General features: G+C 33.9%; 2 protein-coding genes across 6 annotated transcripts; both read right to left on the bottom strand.

Annotated features, from left to right (window-relative positions):
• Positions 1 to 1,544: 1,544 nt before the first annotated feature.
• LOC100791465 (protein-tyrosine-phosphatase PTP1) lies at positions 1,545 to 5,691 on the bottom strand. Of its 5 annotated transcripts, none has more exons than XM_006606139.4 (9): positions 5,262 to 5,656; positions 5,077 to 5,173; positions 4,921 to 5,003; positions 4,676 to 4,816; positions 4,461 to 4,595; positions 3,747 to 3,859; positions 3,503 to 3,644; positions 2,116 to 2,194; positions 1,545 to 1,763 (listed from the first exon to the last, which is right to left on the bottom strand). In XM_006606139.4, exons 1-8 carry the CDS (start codon positions 5,460 to 5,462, stop codon positions 2,126 to 2,128), a joined length of 981 nt encoding a protein of 326 aa, XP_006606202.1. In that variant the 5' UTR covers positions 5,463 to 5,656; the 3' UTR covers positions 1,545 to 1,763; positions 2,116 to 2,125. The 5 variants fall into 5 exon arrangements, with proteins under 5 accessions (XP_006606202.1, XP_006606201.1, XP_003556188.1 ...); XM_006606138.4 differs by having other exon boundaries at positions 1,545 to 1,929; positions 3,747 to 3,895; positions 5,262 to 5,650; XM_003556140.5 differs by having other exon boundaries at positions 3,747 to 3,895; positions 5,262 to 5,648.
• A 367-nt stretch (positions 5,692 to 6,058) lies between these two features.
• On the bottom strand, positions 6,059 to 9,070 carry LOC100810753 (G-type lectin S-receptor-like serine/threonine-protein kinase At1g34300). The gene has a single exon (XM_006606137.4). It carries the CDS (start codon positions 8,709 to 8,711, stop codon positions 6,249 to 6,251), a length of 2,463 nt encoding a protein of 820 aa, XP_006606200.1. The 5' UTR covers positions 8,712 to 9,070; the 3' UTR covers positions 6,059 to 6,248.
• Between the last annotated feature and the right edge of the window lie 4,929 nt (positions 9,071 to 13,999).

The raw sequence follows: 13,999 nt of genomic DNA, 5'->3' as shown, positions 1-13,999 counted from the left end.
AAACATAAAACACGATTTTCTTTTTTCTTTTGTTCCAATATAAGTGTCGTATAATGACGTGGCATAAGTTAGGGGGAATTGAAGTTGAACCTCTAAGAGTTTGAACTCGTGGGTGATACTCTCAGGAGTGTGGTCAAACTTGTCCTTCAACGAGGTGAGGGCTTCCCTGCAGTGCTTCACCTGATCCCAAGTCAAGGAAATTGGAGAAGGGTTGTCCAGCCAGAAATTCAGTTTCTCGGGAGAAAATACAACAGAGGATGAAGCTGTTGTTGTATTGGTGGCCATGGCAGAGAGACAAGGTTCCCCGATGCAAGTTGTAGTGTTGAACAATGGATTTGTTTATATTCTCACTTCAAGATACCTGCTATGGAGTTTTTTTTTTTTCTATATTCTCCCTTGGTGACTTTCCATGTGCTAACAACCAAAGTTTATTAATAAGACTTTCATTTTTTCTATGCATAACCACTATCACTAGTCAATTAAAAATTACTATAATAATAATTTTTAAAGTAGTTTTAATTTTAAATACCATGGGAATCAACTAGCAAAATTATTTCAATTTAATCAATAATTTTTAATCTAAAATATACAATTATATTAAATGTTAGAAGAAAATACTTTATATTAGTAGTTGTTAGAAAAATAAATAATTTTGTCTTGTATAATACTATTAATATATAATGAGATCTTCATACAAAATCAGAGGAGATCTAAGTCAACTGGTTAAATAATACACGAGTTACTGTAAATCTTGACGGTAAATCTTCATTATTTTTTATTCTTACGAATAAAAATAATTCATAAAAAAATAATTAGATAACAGTTGTAAAAAATCTTTACAAGTCAATGTATTTAAATCAAATTCATTAATACATATCATTTTGGGTTTTCCATGTGTTTATCGCTGGGTTTAACCATGATGCTTCAGGGGGTTAGGAGGCGTGGTGCCAGACTAGTTGGATCTCATCCCTTATTCCCCCTTTTTGATCTCCTTGTTTATTAAAAAAACACAAAATCATGATGCTTCGGCTTTCCATGTGTTTTTTTTTTTTATTATTATTTTAAGGCCTGCTTTCTATGTGTCAAACTGTTTAATCACTGGGTTTAATAATGATGCTTCTTGCATCTGGGTCCATATATAATAAAATGGTAGCAGAATTCGACATTCATGTTTGATCATTAAGGATATGTTTTTCCAGGAGAGAAAAGAAAATATTAAGAGAAAAAAATATAAATAATGTTTCTTTTTTCTTTTAGTTAGAGAGATGGAAAGTGAGAGAAGAAAAAAAGACTACTACAATACTATTGTAAAAAAAAAAACTACTCATAGACGATTCAAACGAGGTTCCCAGCGATCGAATGCACCTAGTACATATAGATAGAGTTAACAACTACGCCTAGTACTCCGAGGTGCTTTCTTTTTTTGGAGTAAATACCTTAACTAAGCGCTTATTAAATAAGTATTTATCGTATAGGTATTTATTTCTAGAATAAAAATGAAAAATATGATTAAAATATTTTCATAAGGTATTTTAGAAAGCTTATAAGATAAATCCAAATATACTGCAAATTAGTTCTGCCAAAAACATCCTAAAAGTTATGATCTTCATCATAAAATGAAAGAGGGAGGTGGGGGCGTGGAGGGTGAGGGGAGGGGAGGGGTTTATTTAGAAAATGAAAAATAGCAACAGGAGGGACAATTTGTAGTCATTATGCCATTCTGTTCCCCAATAGAATTCTAACAAAATAATCAAATTCCCTGCCTGCAATTATACAAAAAAACATGAGAATAAGAGAATTCGGTGAAATTCATAAAACCTCCCGAATGCTAATGTTTCAGACTTCAGCTGCCGGGAGACATAAGCATTGCAGGAACCAAAAAACGATCTAAGAATTGAAAGTTAGCTTCAAATTGAGGCAAAGTCAGCACTGGATTTACATCACACAACACAAGATAGCAATTTGTCAAGCTAGCAAAACAATAATTTTGACAAAGATATAATAGAATCAAAGAATACAGAAAACAGACAAACAAATCCTATCCTGTATAAAACAATTTCAAGAGCTGAACGATTTATAAATTTAGAAAATAACAAAGAGAAAAGAAGTACGTACCCTTCTACTCCTATTGCTGCTGAGATACAAGGTCTTCCAGTTCATCTATGATAGCATTATAGCAGAAAATGTACTGGTCCTGATAAATTGCATAGTCGCCAAAATGGTAAGTAGAACAATAATAATAATAATTTAGGTTAATGGCTACAAAACTTAGGGCCAAAGGCAAGGAATATTAGAATCGGGAGCCAAAACTGTAAAATAAGCTCCTAAATGGGATCAATTCCAAGTGTCAGGTAAACTGAGGTCTCCACAACCAAAAAAATTACATTTAGGAGGTATATGTCGTTTGTTTGTTTATTTCTTCTTCTTTTTTTTAATAAAAGAGGTATATGTCTATAAAAATCTTTAGTAGGGGGTATTTATCTGATAAGAATTTGAAACAGGTCATGTAATTTCTGATAGGAGGTTATAGAGTAATTTGCAGATAAATAAATTTCCTATGCCCCCAAGCTCAAAGATTTAACCAAAATCTAACCACATAATATTTGAGCTAGGAAGATTGCGTGCAAAAATACAGTTGCAATTCCATTAGATGAGCATTTTTTGGGGGGAAAATGCATAATAATTTGGTCATAACCTAATCTAGTATCTAACAAAAAGTAATCAGACATCACATTAGCTGTTGAAAGTTGTCAACTGTATCGTAATTGTTATACCTATATCTTCACAGTCCATTCAACATCCGTTTTCTTTTTTCTTTAATGAAAAATGCCTCTGTTCAGCCTATGCAAGCCCTTGGAAATTAATCTTCCAAGTTTGTTTCCCTACTTATTATTCTTAGTTTGAAAGCAAGTACCCATTTTGTTTCTTAGAGTAATTATAGTTAGAAGAGCCTCCTCAATTCTTCTTTTCTTTTGGCCTTAATTACCTTTATATTCTACATGAAAACTCGTAATAGGAGCCTCAGTTCCTAGTAATAAACAAGTTGATAGGAATGAAAAATTCCAAACAAGAACATGGTTCCTCCACAGTGATAGTGAGGAGACATCCTTGCCTAACTATCTAGGCTAGTTCCTTGCTGCCTTCATTACCACCAAACCTATCCACAGTACCACCACATTTATTAGATTTAAAACCTTCCTGGCATTTTAATTTTTATCTAGTTTCAAAACAGAAGCTAGTAGTAGAACTGTAGGAGCTTCCATTCCGAGTAATAAAATATTCCTTTTCTGTCAACAGTAAGGGATTGATTATTGATAGATTCTCCACTGAAGGAGAACAGTGTTCTTTCAAACTTCTAATTTGTATGAAGTATAAACATCCTTCCTTCCCTAACTATCTAGCCTAGTTCCTTAACCCTTGCAACAATATGCCCCTTCTTTACCACGACAAAAATCAGTAAATTCATTAATCATACTTATATTAAATTAGCACATCCTGATACCTGGGTTTGAACCATTCCAATACGCTGGGACCTGAACATAGCTATTGTGTTAGCAATGCGTACAGCAGACATATCTCCAGCAAGTATTCTCTGAATTGTGTTGTGAATTGTGCAGTATGCTCCAGTTCTACCAATACCTGCACTGAGTGAGAGAATTTGTCTCAGAGACATATAAACAATGCATGTGATTTATCGCCATCACTGCCATGAAGTGAACACACAAAAGAATAAGAATGAGATGAACCTGCAGTGCACCACTATTGGACCAAGGTTTGATGGTAAATGGTATAATCTTTTCAAAATTTCACGCACAGCTAGTGTATCTTTTGGAACTCCATGGTCAGGCCATTCAGGATACTGAATATGCAAAACAGATAATGGTGCATCATCTACCTGCAACAATATGCAAATATGAACTAGAATGCTATAAACCTTGAATATTGATGATGGAGAGAAACCTAGAGTGCCTTCCAAAATTACAACAAAAACTTGTGATTTTTTTTTTTGTTGAAAAGAATATTTCATCAGGGAGGAAAATAAGAACTTTTGAAATAAGAAAAACCCAATACATGGCTTAAAAGGATAGGGAGAGAGAGAGAATTTAGGAAAACTAAATCTGTAGTGAAGTTGTAAAATGTATTCGACCCAATGATTGACAGTTAGCTTGTGTTATGAGTTGTATAACTACAAATAATCAGTTGTAACTTGAGAGTTTAACATGAGCAAAACACATCATGCCATTAAACTTGCATCCTTAAATTTGGAGTGGCCACTTGGCTTCTGATGTTACAGCAACACTTAACAATAGTTGAGAGAGATATCAATCATTAGGGAAAGCATTCAGGTTTAGCATTAAAGTGTAAGGTATCTAAGAAAAGTTCTGTTTTCCTAGGCTTTAGAGTGAGCTCAGAAGTAACCTAACTTTCACAACCATTACAAATGGAGAAAATCATCTGACCTCTCTATGGTTCACCTCCAAATGGCGCAACACCAGTGAAGTTTCAGTAGTGTTCTCCCATTTACCAATAATAGAAATATTACCAACTTCTCTAGGCCCATCCTCAGCTTGAAAATAATCTACACACTTTACCATCTGTAAAAAAGAGTAAAAATAATGCAATTAAAAAAATACAAAGAGGAAGAAAAAATCTGCCAATGAGAGTCAACAAGTACCTTGTAATTATCCACCAACCTAGTAAGCATGATAATCACAGGGCAGTGATATTGGGTAATCATTTCCCAAAAATCCTCACAAGTATGTGGAAGTGGACCTTGTGTGGCTATAAAGTGGGACACATTTCCAGCGGAAGAGGTCTACATACATTAAGAAGGCACGCACATGTAACAATTTATCTTAATTTCACAGCAGTTATTTAATTCAGAGCATATCAAATAAACAAATAGAAGAAGTAAATTACCGAGATAAGGCTTGCATTGATATACCCCTGTGCTTCAGGCCTATAATCAGTACTTGATTTGAGAACAACCCTGTTCTTGTTAACTGAAACAAGAAATAACAAATTTCATTTTCCCAAACACAAAAACAATAAACAAACCCTTGGTAACAAATTTACATGGCAAAACGTCCGTGTATCGGTTTTTGCTCAAATTGACGGCGTCATACGCGACGGTGCATCTTCTTCTCATCTCACTCGGAGTTATCCTGTTCGCCTGAAACCACAAAAACACAAACGCAACGCAACACAATGAGTTCAATGTTCGTGTTTTGATGTCAGAATAATGAAATTAGGGTGCGAACCTGCAAGTGTGCGAACTCCTGAGTGATCACGTGAGGATCGTGGAGCTTCTCCTTCAGAAGGTTGAGGGCTTGGGTACAGTGGTTGACCTGATCCGAAGTGAGGATGATTCGGGAGGGGTTATCGGGGGAGAAATTGAATTTCAAATTCTCGGGAGACAATGCGGAGGAGGTGGCGGTGGCGGTGGCGGAGTTGCCGGCCATGGTGGATCTCCGGCGGGGACGAGAGCGAGTAGAGACGAGGTTCCCCAGCTCCAGTTGATATGATATGGAGTACAGTTGACGCAATAAGTGAGTGAGTGAGTGCGCGCTCTTGGCTATTCGTCTTTCCGTTTTATATTGCTGTAACAATTGCAGGTTTATTATGCTCCTTCTAACCAGAGTTACTAATCAAACGTTCTTACACACGCGCTAACTTTGTATTTTTCAATTTTAAATAATTCACTAATAAAGATTTGTAGTATTATATATCGAATTTTCCAAAAGTACCCATGTGACTGCACTTACAGTTTAGAGAGTCTTCCTGACCACTGAATAGCGCTTTTGAGATATTAATTAAAATATTTATTGTAAAAATAATAAAAGAACATAAAAAATGTTATCAAATTTTACAAATTCTAATAAAAAAAAATTATTTTTTTAGTTACTTGAGCAATGCCCTAAAAGTTAGCATTTGCCCAGTTTAGATTCCGAGTTATTTTCCCACATTAAGTGAAAATACATAATTTCTCTCTGAATTTGCAATTATTTAAGAGGATCCCATGACTCATCAATTAGACTGTCTACAGTTATTTTTTCCCTTTTAAATTACTTGTTGACGGTAAGACCTTATCCAAGTGAAAGCACGTGAGTCGAAGCTATTGGAAACTACATATCACTAGTAGTGAAATTATATGAATTCCAGTTATAAATAATGGGAAAAAAAAAGGCCTGGCTTTGAAACTGCACTCCGATGATTATAGGAGTTGCAAGAGCCAAAAAAAAAATATACTAGGATATTGCAAGAGCCAAGGGAGAAGCCTCAAAAGTAAACAAAGATGAAGATGAGGAGTAATTTGGAGCTGATGAAGTTGCAATAGTGGAGATAGGAGCGGCATTGCTATTGATTTTTGGGGCTGGTGGCCTCTCAATATCTATCACACCTTCTAGCATTTGCACCACTTTGCTCATTGTTGGCCTATGAGATGGTTGTTCCTGTATGCACCAAAAACATGCCATAAGCACTCTTTTCACTTGCTCCAAGTTGATTTCTTGGTTAACCAATCTTCTGTCAATAACTCCCATGATGTTGCCTTTCTCAAACTCTTCATAAGCCCAGACTGAAAACTTTCTTCTTCTTGTTTCTTCTGAGACTTCAAAGTTCCTTCTACCACTCACTATCTCCAACAATACCATGCCATAACTGTAAACATCAGATTTGGAAGTTATGGGAAGATTTGCTAGCCATTCGGGAGCTAGATACCCTCTGGTTCCTCTCACACTTGTCAAGGTCCGGTGCCTGCAATCCACTGGACGTAGGAGCTTTGCAAGGCCGAAATCTGAGACTTTTGCATTGTAATTCTCATCTAAAAGAATGTTTTCAGGTTTTACATCGCAATGGACAATGCAATTTCTACACTCCTCGTGAAGGTATGTCAAGCCCTTAGCAGCACCTAGAGCAATGTTGAATCTATACCCCCAGTTCAACAATTTCCCTGACTGTTGTTCTTCATCAACAAAAAGAAAATTATCAAGAGATCCATTTTTCATAAACTCGTACACTAGAAGCCTGTGTTGCCCTTCAGAGCAAAAACCAATCAGCCTCACTAAATTTAAATGATGGGTACTACTTATGGTAGAAACTTCCATCCTAAACTGTTTCTCTCCCTGTTCAATGCCCTCAAGTTGCTTAACCGCAACAACAGTTTGATTAAAGAGAGTTCCTTTATAAACAGCACCAAACCCCCCATCACCTAGTTTCTCCTTGAACCCTTTTGTGGACCTTTGAAGCTCCTTATAAGAGAAATGAACCGGTGCGCCAGAAGCATACTCAAGAAGAGTATACTGAGCTGCAAAACCTCCAAATCGTTGCCTGTTTCTACAACACCACAACCATAAACCACCCTGAAAAACAAGGAAACATAAAAGGGTACTCAAAACAACAAGAGCTACCCAACCATGTAACCTCCAATGCGCATTCTCTAACGAAGGTGCCAAATTAGGAGCCACTGGTCCACAAACCTTGATATATGAAGTGCTAGGTAGAGCAGGATTCTGGTAACCACTAATAAAATTTGACGTCTTTATGTAACAAAGTCCACTTCCATCAGACAAGGAAGTGGAAGCAAAACAAGAATTAGAAGCAAGACAATTTCCACTGCAAGCTGAAATACCAATGAAAAACACCTCAGGATTGATCAAAAACTGAGGAGGATAAGTCAAGAATTGAGCATGGTCAAGTTGCAACATTGCCACCTTCCCTACACAATCCTCAAGCCTCACCTTCCTCCTACACCCTTTCCTACTATCACTAGGATTAACCATCTCAAAATTCTGAGATGGACATCCACAAATGGGGCTAGAACTAGAATCATTGTAACTACAAACACCATTATGACCACAGTAACCAAAAACCTCACATTGATCCTCAACAGCAACCCATGTTGAACTCACGGTCCCACTACCCCTCTTAGAGCTATAAACCCTCAAATTCCCATCACCATCCAACTTCAAAACCCTCAACACATCACTCCCTTCACCATAGTCACTGCTATAAGCAACCACCACAGGGGCACTCAAATTGGGATAAAAAAGCTGCAAAACCCCCTTTGGTTCCACCCCCAAAACAGGTGAACTCAAATTCATCACACTCATGGAAAAGTTCAAGCCTTGATCCCAGTAAGGGACACTATCACTCCACTTGAGAGTGAGGTTCCCAGAACTAAGAACAGAAAATGAGAACGACCCAGAACGCAAAACCATACCAACAGTAAAGTTCTGAAACGAAACAATGGTGTCAGTGGGGTTGTCGAAGCTCGACCACACGGAACTGGTGGCATTGGAGAGAACCAAGTTTCCGTTGTCGTGAAGGGTGGCAGAGGAGACACCCATGTTGGAAGTTCCGGAGTCCCACACGGTGGAACCCGACCCGTTAACGAGGACGAGGTTGCCGGCGGGGAGGAACTGGAAGGATGCGGCGGAGTCGACGGCAGCGCCGTTTCCAGCCGACCAGACGGCGGGAGCACCGCCGGAGTGGACAACGGCGGCGGTGAAGGAAGGAGGGAAAGTTGGAGGGTGGAGGGGGAGGAAGTGGAGAGAGAAAGTGTCGTTCGGAGAGGACCATGATTGGGTTGTGTTGGAAGCGTATAGGGTTGTGCCCGGAGAGATGGTGATGGTGGTTCCTGAAATTGTGGAGATGATGACAGCGGAGAACAACACAAAGGAGAGTAGCAGTTGATGTGTTTGGAGCTTCATGTTTCTTAGTACATTTTTTTTTTTCTTGTCTTGCTTTTTAGATTTGGATACGAATTACGAAGGATGAAAGGAATTGAAAGGGAGGATATTAGGTAGGTATACGAAGAAAAGTGAAGAAATGAGTTTGACTTTTCTGAAAAGTGTGGATTGACGGAGGGGAGGGTATGAATTTTTTTTCAAACTTGGGTGGTGTTTGTTTGTGATGACATGATCTGAATAGAGGACCTTTTGTTTCTGCCAATGTTTTGGACTTTGGAGAATCCAATTAGGCTGCGGTTTGAAAGAAACAGCAAGCAGCAGAGAATATTTGGTCTTCTTGAAGAATCAAGACTTCAATTATTTAAGATTTAAGAATGTTTGTATCCATAAGACCAAAATCTAGGGATGATAAGAAAATCATTTTATAGTTTATACTATTAGATTGTTCATATATAAGAGCAAAGTTTTTTTTTAAGCAAGTATAAGAGCAAAGTTGTTTAAGTTAATTTTTAAAATCAAACAACTCGAAAATATTAAATATTTTTTATAGAGTTTTTGTAGAAATTATTTGTATAAACGATTACAATTAACTTTTTTAAACATTAAAAAAAATTAAGTAAAAAAAGAAGTTTTTGTATGAATAAAAAGATAAAATAGATGCAATAGAAAAAAGATAAAATAGAACTTACTAAAACTAAGCTCATGGCCCGGCTTCTCTGGCCTTTACTGTTTTAGATGATGCTAGAATGGACCAAATCATCATTTCATCTTCTTTGTAATATTTGTAGATTGTAGATTTTTTTTCACTAATTATATCCTTTTACTTGTTTTGTTCGAATGAATATTTGTCTATCAAATTATAAGTCCTCTTCTCTTTTTTTCTTTTTTTCATTTTTTCAATTTTTTTTATAATTATTTTTCTTTGAGTATTAAGATCCTTTATTTTTTTAATGAACAATTTATCGAATTTATGGATTGAATTAAAATCTATCTCTTATTTATCATTAATAAAATTTCAACATCTTACCATAAAAAAAGTTAGATTTAAATATATTTTTTATTTTTCAAATTAGGAGTTTATTGTTTTAGCCCTTTAAATTAAAATTTATCTTTTTTTAGTCTCTTAATTTTAAGAAATGTTTTTTTTAGTAGTCCTGGCTAATTTATGATAGTTTTTAACTTCAAAAAAGACTAAAAAAACATTTCATAAATTTGAAAAATTAAAAAAGAAAAGTTTTAATTTGAAAGACTAAAAAGATAGACCCTCACAGATTAAATCATTAAGTTATAATTTTACCAGATATTTTTTTTACAAAATAAAAATTTATATCATTTGACTCATAATAAAATAAATAAATATACGAAAAAAAAAAAGCATGGTGATTAGAGTACAATTATGATACTCTTGTAAGAATAGGAAAAGTATGATTTGTTTGCCTCCTGATCTACAGCTACTAAAAATGCAGCTAAGTTGGGTATGATTAGGACTTTGGTTCTCCATGCTATTCACCACGTGTTAGCAACATAGCTCAATAATTACATTTTGGAGATTGAGATTACTGATCCAAGTCACGGCTTCACGAAGGGCAGTAGCTTCAGCCTCTACTGCTGGTGGAAGTACCGTCCTGGCCATATAAAAACTCCCTTTGTCATCACCCATGCATATGCCAAACCCAAAAAAACATTCATCAGCAAATACAGCAACATCAACATTGCATTTTAATGTATGAACCTATGGGTGGTTTTCTCCAGTGGTGGAAAGCTCAGTTGAATCTGGGTTTTAAAATCACATATAACACACTAAAATAATATTTTTTTATTTATTATACAACTCCTGTTATACATGCTCCAAGGGATGATACCCACTCGGAGGAGCTCTGATCCAAAAGTTTAAAGTCACGACTCACGAGCATTACGCAATTTGTCCCAATTAATCACGAAAGTGATGGGGCAGTGGGAGTTCTCCATGATATGATCATATTATTCCTCCATTTTCAAATCAAATTTAAAGTATCAAACAAATATCAACGACAAATTAGCATTCTTCACAACCAAATAAGAGGAGGATATATAGATACTCAACTTTCTTTATTCATTGATTTATTAATAAAAAAAATAGAATGAATCAGATTTGTTGTACCCATTTCACTATTTTGAGGTGTTTGTTTGAGATGGATAAAAAAGAGAAATAAAAAAATGTAGAGAGAAAATAATAAATATGATAAGTAAATTGGTGAAAACTATAAAAAAAAAAAATTACAAAAACAAGTACTGTGTATGTTTATAAAAGTTCTACTTATGACACGTTAAGAATTAACTATTCAACTCCAAAAAAAATTAACCATTCAACTTGTCAATTAATGAGCATAAGACTACTAATAATTTTCCACACAAAGATGAGCATGTATTGAACTAGTCAATTAACGAAAAAATACTACAACTACGTTTCCAAAAATTTCCACACAAAGTTTAGTCCATCTTGCGTGACTTGGACGTTGTGATTAATTCTAACAATTTTTCTTTTTTCAATGGAAGAGTGACATTTGTTCAAAGTTTATCAAAACATAACACAAAAAACTTGTAGAAATATTATATATATTAACCTTTTAGATTTTGAAGTGGATTTGTGTAAAAAAAAAAAATTGTTAAGAATAGTAAGTTTATTAAATTTTCTAATAACTATTTAAAAAGTTATACTTATCATAATTTCTGTATAAAAATGAAACTCTTCTCTTAATTTTTTGATTTACCTACTCTTAACATACCGTATAGTAAAAAAATACCGTATAATTGCTGACCAAAAAAACTACCATATAGTTAACGAATAAAAAAGTTAATGATGTCAACTTATGGAGCGTGTATAATTGATTTCGTTAACAATAAATTAACAGTACGCTCACTTTCCTCTTAACTGTAATACCAGCAACTCCAACGGAGACGCAGTTGCTCATCTCAGTTTAGAAGCAAGTAAAGGTGCATAACTGCAACTTGAGAATATTATACTACTATAGAAACAGACCGTAAAATTGTTACTCATGCTTTATCTTCTAGGAAAAAAAGACATAAGATGAATTTCATTGTATTATTGGAAAATACAAGTCTCTTTTTTTTTTTTTTTGTTGAATGGAAAATGCAAGTCTCTATTAGTAACAATTTCAAATTTTACAGTGAGTTTAATTAGGAGATAAGCCAACTAAGTTATCATTTTCTTGTTAGGACATTTAGATTTCATGCTAACAGTCATTTATTTTTATTTTTATCATATTCTCAATTGTATTTATGATGTTATTTTGAATGAAATCTAATAAGTATATTTTTCTTAAAAAAATATGATTTTAACATTGGAACAGTGACTTGGGTTCCTTATTTTAGCATAGTTGTTTATTTAAGCAACATTGTTTAGTAATTTCTTAATAATAAAAAAATGTCTTTCAATAAATAATTTCAATTAGACCCATTTGAGTATGATATGGTGATGTATATACATTTCAGGCTTCAATGAATAAAGTTCAGGGATCGAAAAAAAAATAAACCCAGTTATATCCAATAAGATGAATAAATTTTAGGCACATTTTTTTTTATTTCACATAAATGTAATTATTTTGTTAGACTAAAATTTTTAATATGTGATATTACAAACTACAAATACGAAACATAGGTCATTAATAAAATGTGAAAAAATAAAAATCAAAATGTATCTCCAATCATTGTCACGAAAGAGATGCCTTATTTTGGTTTTTATAAGCGTTCACTCTCAGTATAGACGGTGTATTAGACGAAATTAGAATATATGAGCTCACGGACTAAATACATGCGCTATATATAAGCATTTTATCATCAAGAATATATTTAGTAGTCATTACCACTCATTAATGGTTATTAGTTATTTAATATTTGGCTTCTTAATTCCAAAACTAAAAAAAAAACATTTTATTTTCCAAAAAGTACGGATGAAATTATTACATATTTTTTCATAGAATTGATATATTTGATATATTCACCTTCTTTACACAGACAACCTATCCCCTCTATCTTTATAATTTAAACTTGTTGTCCTTAATTTTTCAGTCGTTAATTTTTATCTTTTATTGGCTAGTTTTTTCTTATATTTTATTCTGTATTTGATTCATTAGGTACTTTTACGCTTATTCAGTTAGAAATTTCATTTCATCTTATCACATCTCATTTTCATTCATATGTATGATAATAATTAAATTTAATTACTCATGATCATTTCGTCATGCACCATTTTTTTTAATCCCTACATCAACAAACTAATCATTTTGGTCTCTCCACATACATTTTTAATTCTGCTCCAGAACTATATCTTAACTTTGTCAAAAAATTTGTGATGACGGTTAAACTACCAAAATTTATGATTTTATCAATAAATTTGTGATGATTTGAGACCAAAATGACATGGTTAATCTATCAAAATTGGTGGTGTTAATTAACATAGTTAAGAGATCCTTAAAGATAAAAAAAACAAAATGAAATTAAAAGTGTATAGACTAAAACGTCTCGTTTTTATATATAATATAAAGACCAAAACATAAAAATAGTACAAGTATAAAGGCTAAATAAATAATTAAATATAATTATTAACTTTTTAAAATAAATTGTCTCCATTCACCCAGAGTTTTGAATTTGCCACTATAGACAACTATGCAAAGCATTACAAAAAGATTGTTTATTTCCTAAAAAAGAATACATTATTTTTTGTATTATGGAAACCCAATAGTTTAGAAAATATTTAAATTCATAACTATATTTTTTTTTACCAGATAACCATATGACTTTGAACACTCCTTTAATTTTAAAATTTGAGCATGTAATCTTAAAATCGTTGGAATTACAATGCTTCTTCATGGTCCCTTATATGACTTTGAACACTCCTTTTCTGTGATTTGGATGTGTTTCCAAAATCGTTTTCGTGGGAGGGTACACATTTTTCCAAGCAACGTTACTGCGAGGAAATTTCTTTGTCTAATTCGTTGCAATGCTACTTATATTTTCTTATTGAACACAATATTTTATTGTAGATCAAGAGGGACGTATGAATGACAAACTTAGAACTATATAAATAGAGATTTCCTGAACCAAGTTCAAGCCATCCATCCCTAGACATTCCTTCATTTCCCTTGTAATCATGAATACATCTCCCTCTCGATATACATTCATCTTTGCATGGTTGCTATGCGCAATCATGCATGTTCAACACTGACACTTGTAGTTTCAGTATCCACTGCAACCACAAAGACAAGCAAGCTCTCTTAAACTTCAAGTAAGGAATCATAGATCCATCAGAC

Source organism: Glycine max, chromosome 20 (assembly GCF_000004515.6).
Source record: "Glycine max cultivar Williams 82 chromosome 20, Glycine_max_v4.0, whole genome shotgun sequence".
Classification (NCBI taxonomy): Eukaryota; Viridiplantae; Streptophyta; class Magnoliopsida; order Fabales; family Fabaceae; genus Glycine; species Glycine max.
The sequence above is the reverse complement of the archived record's forward strand: the minus strand, read 5'-3'. Positions and strand labels throughout refer to the sequence as shown.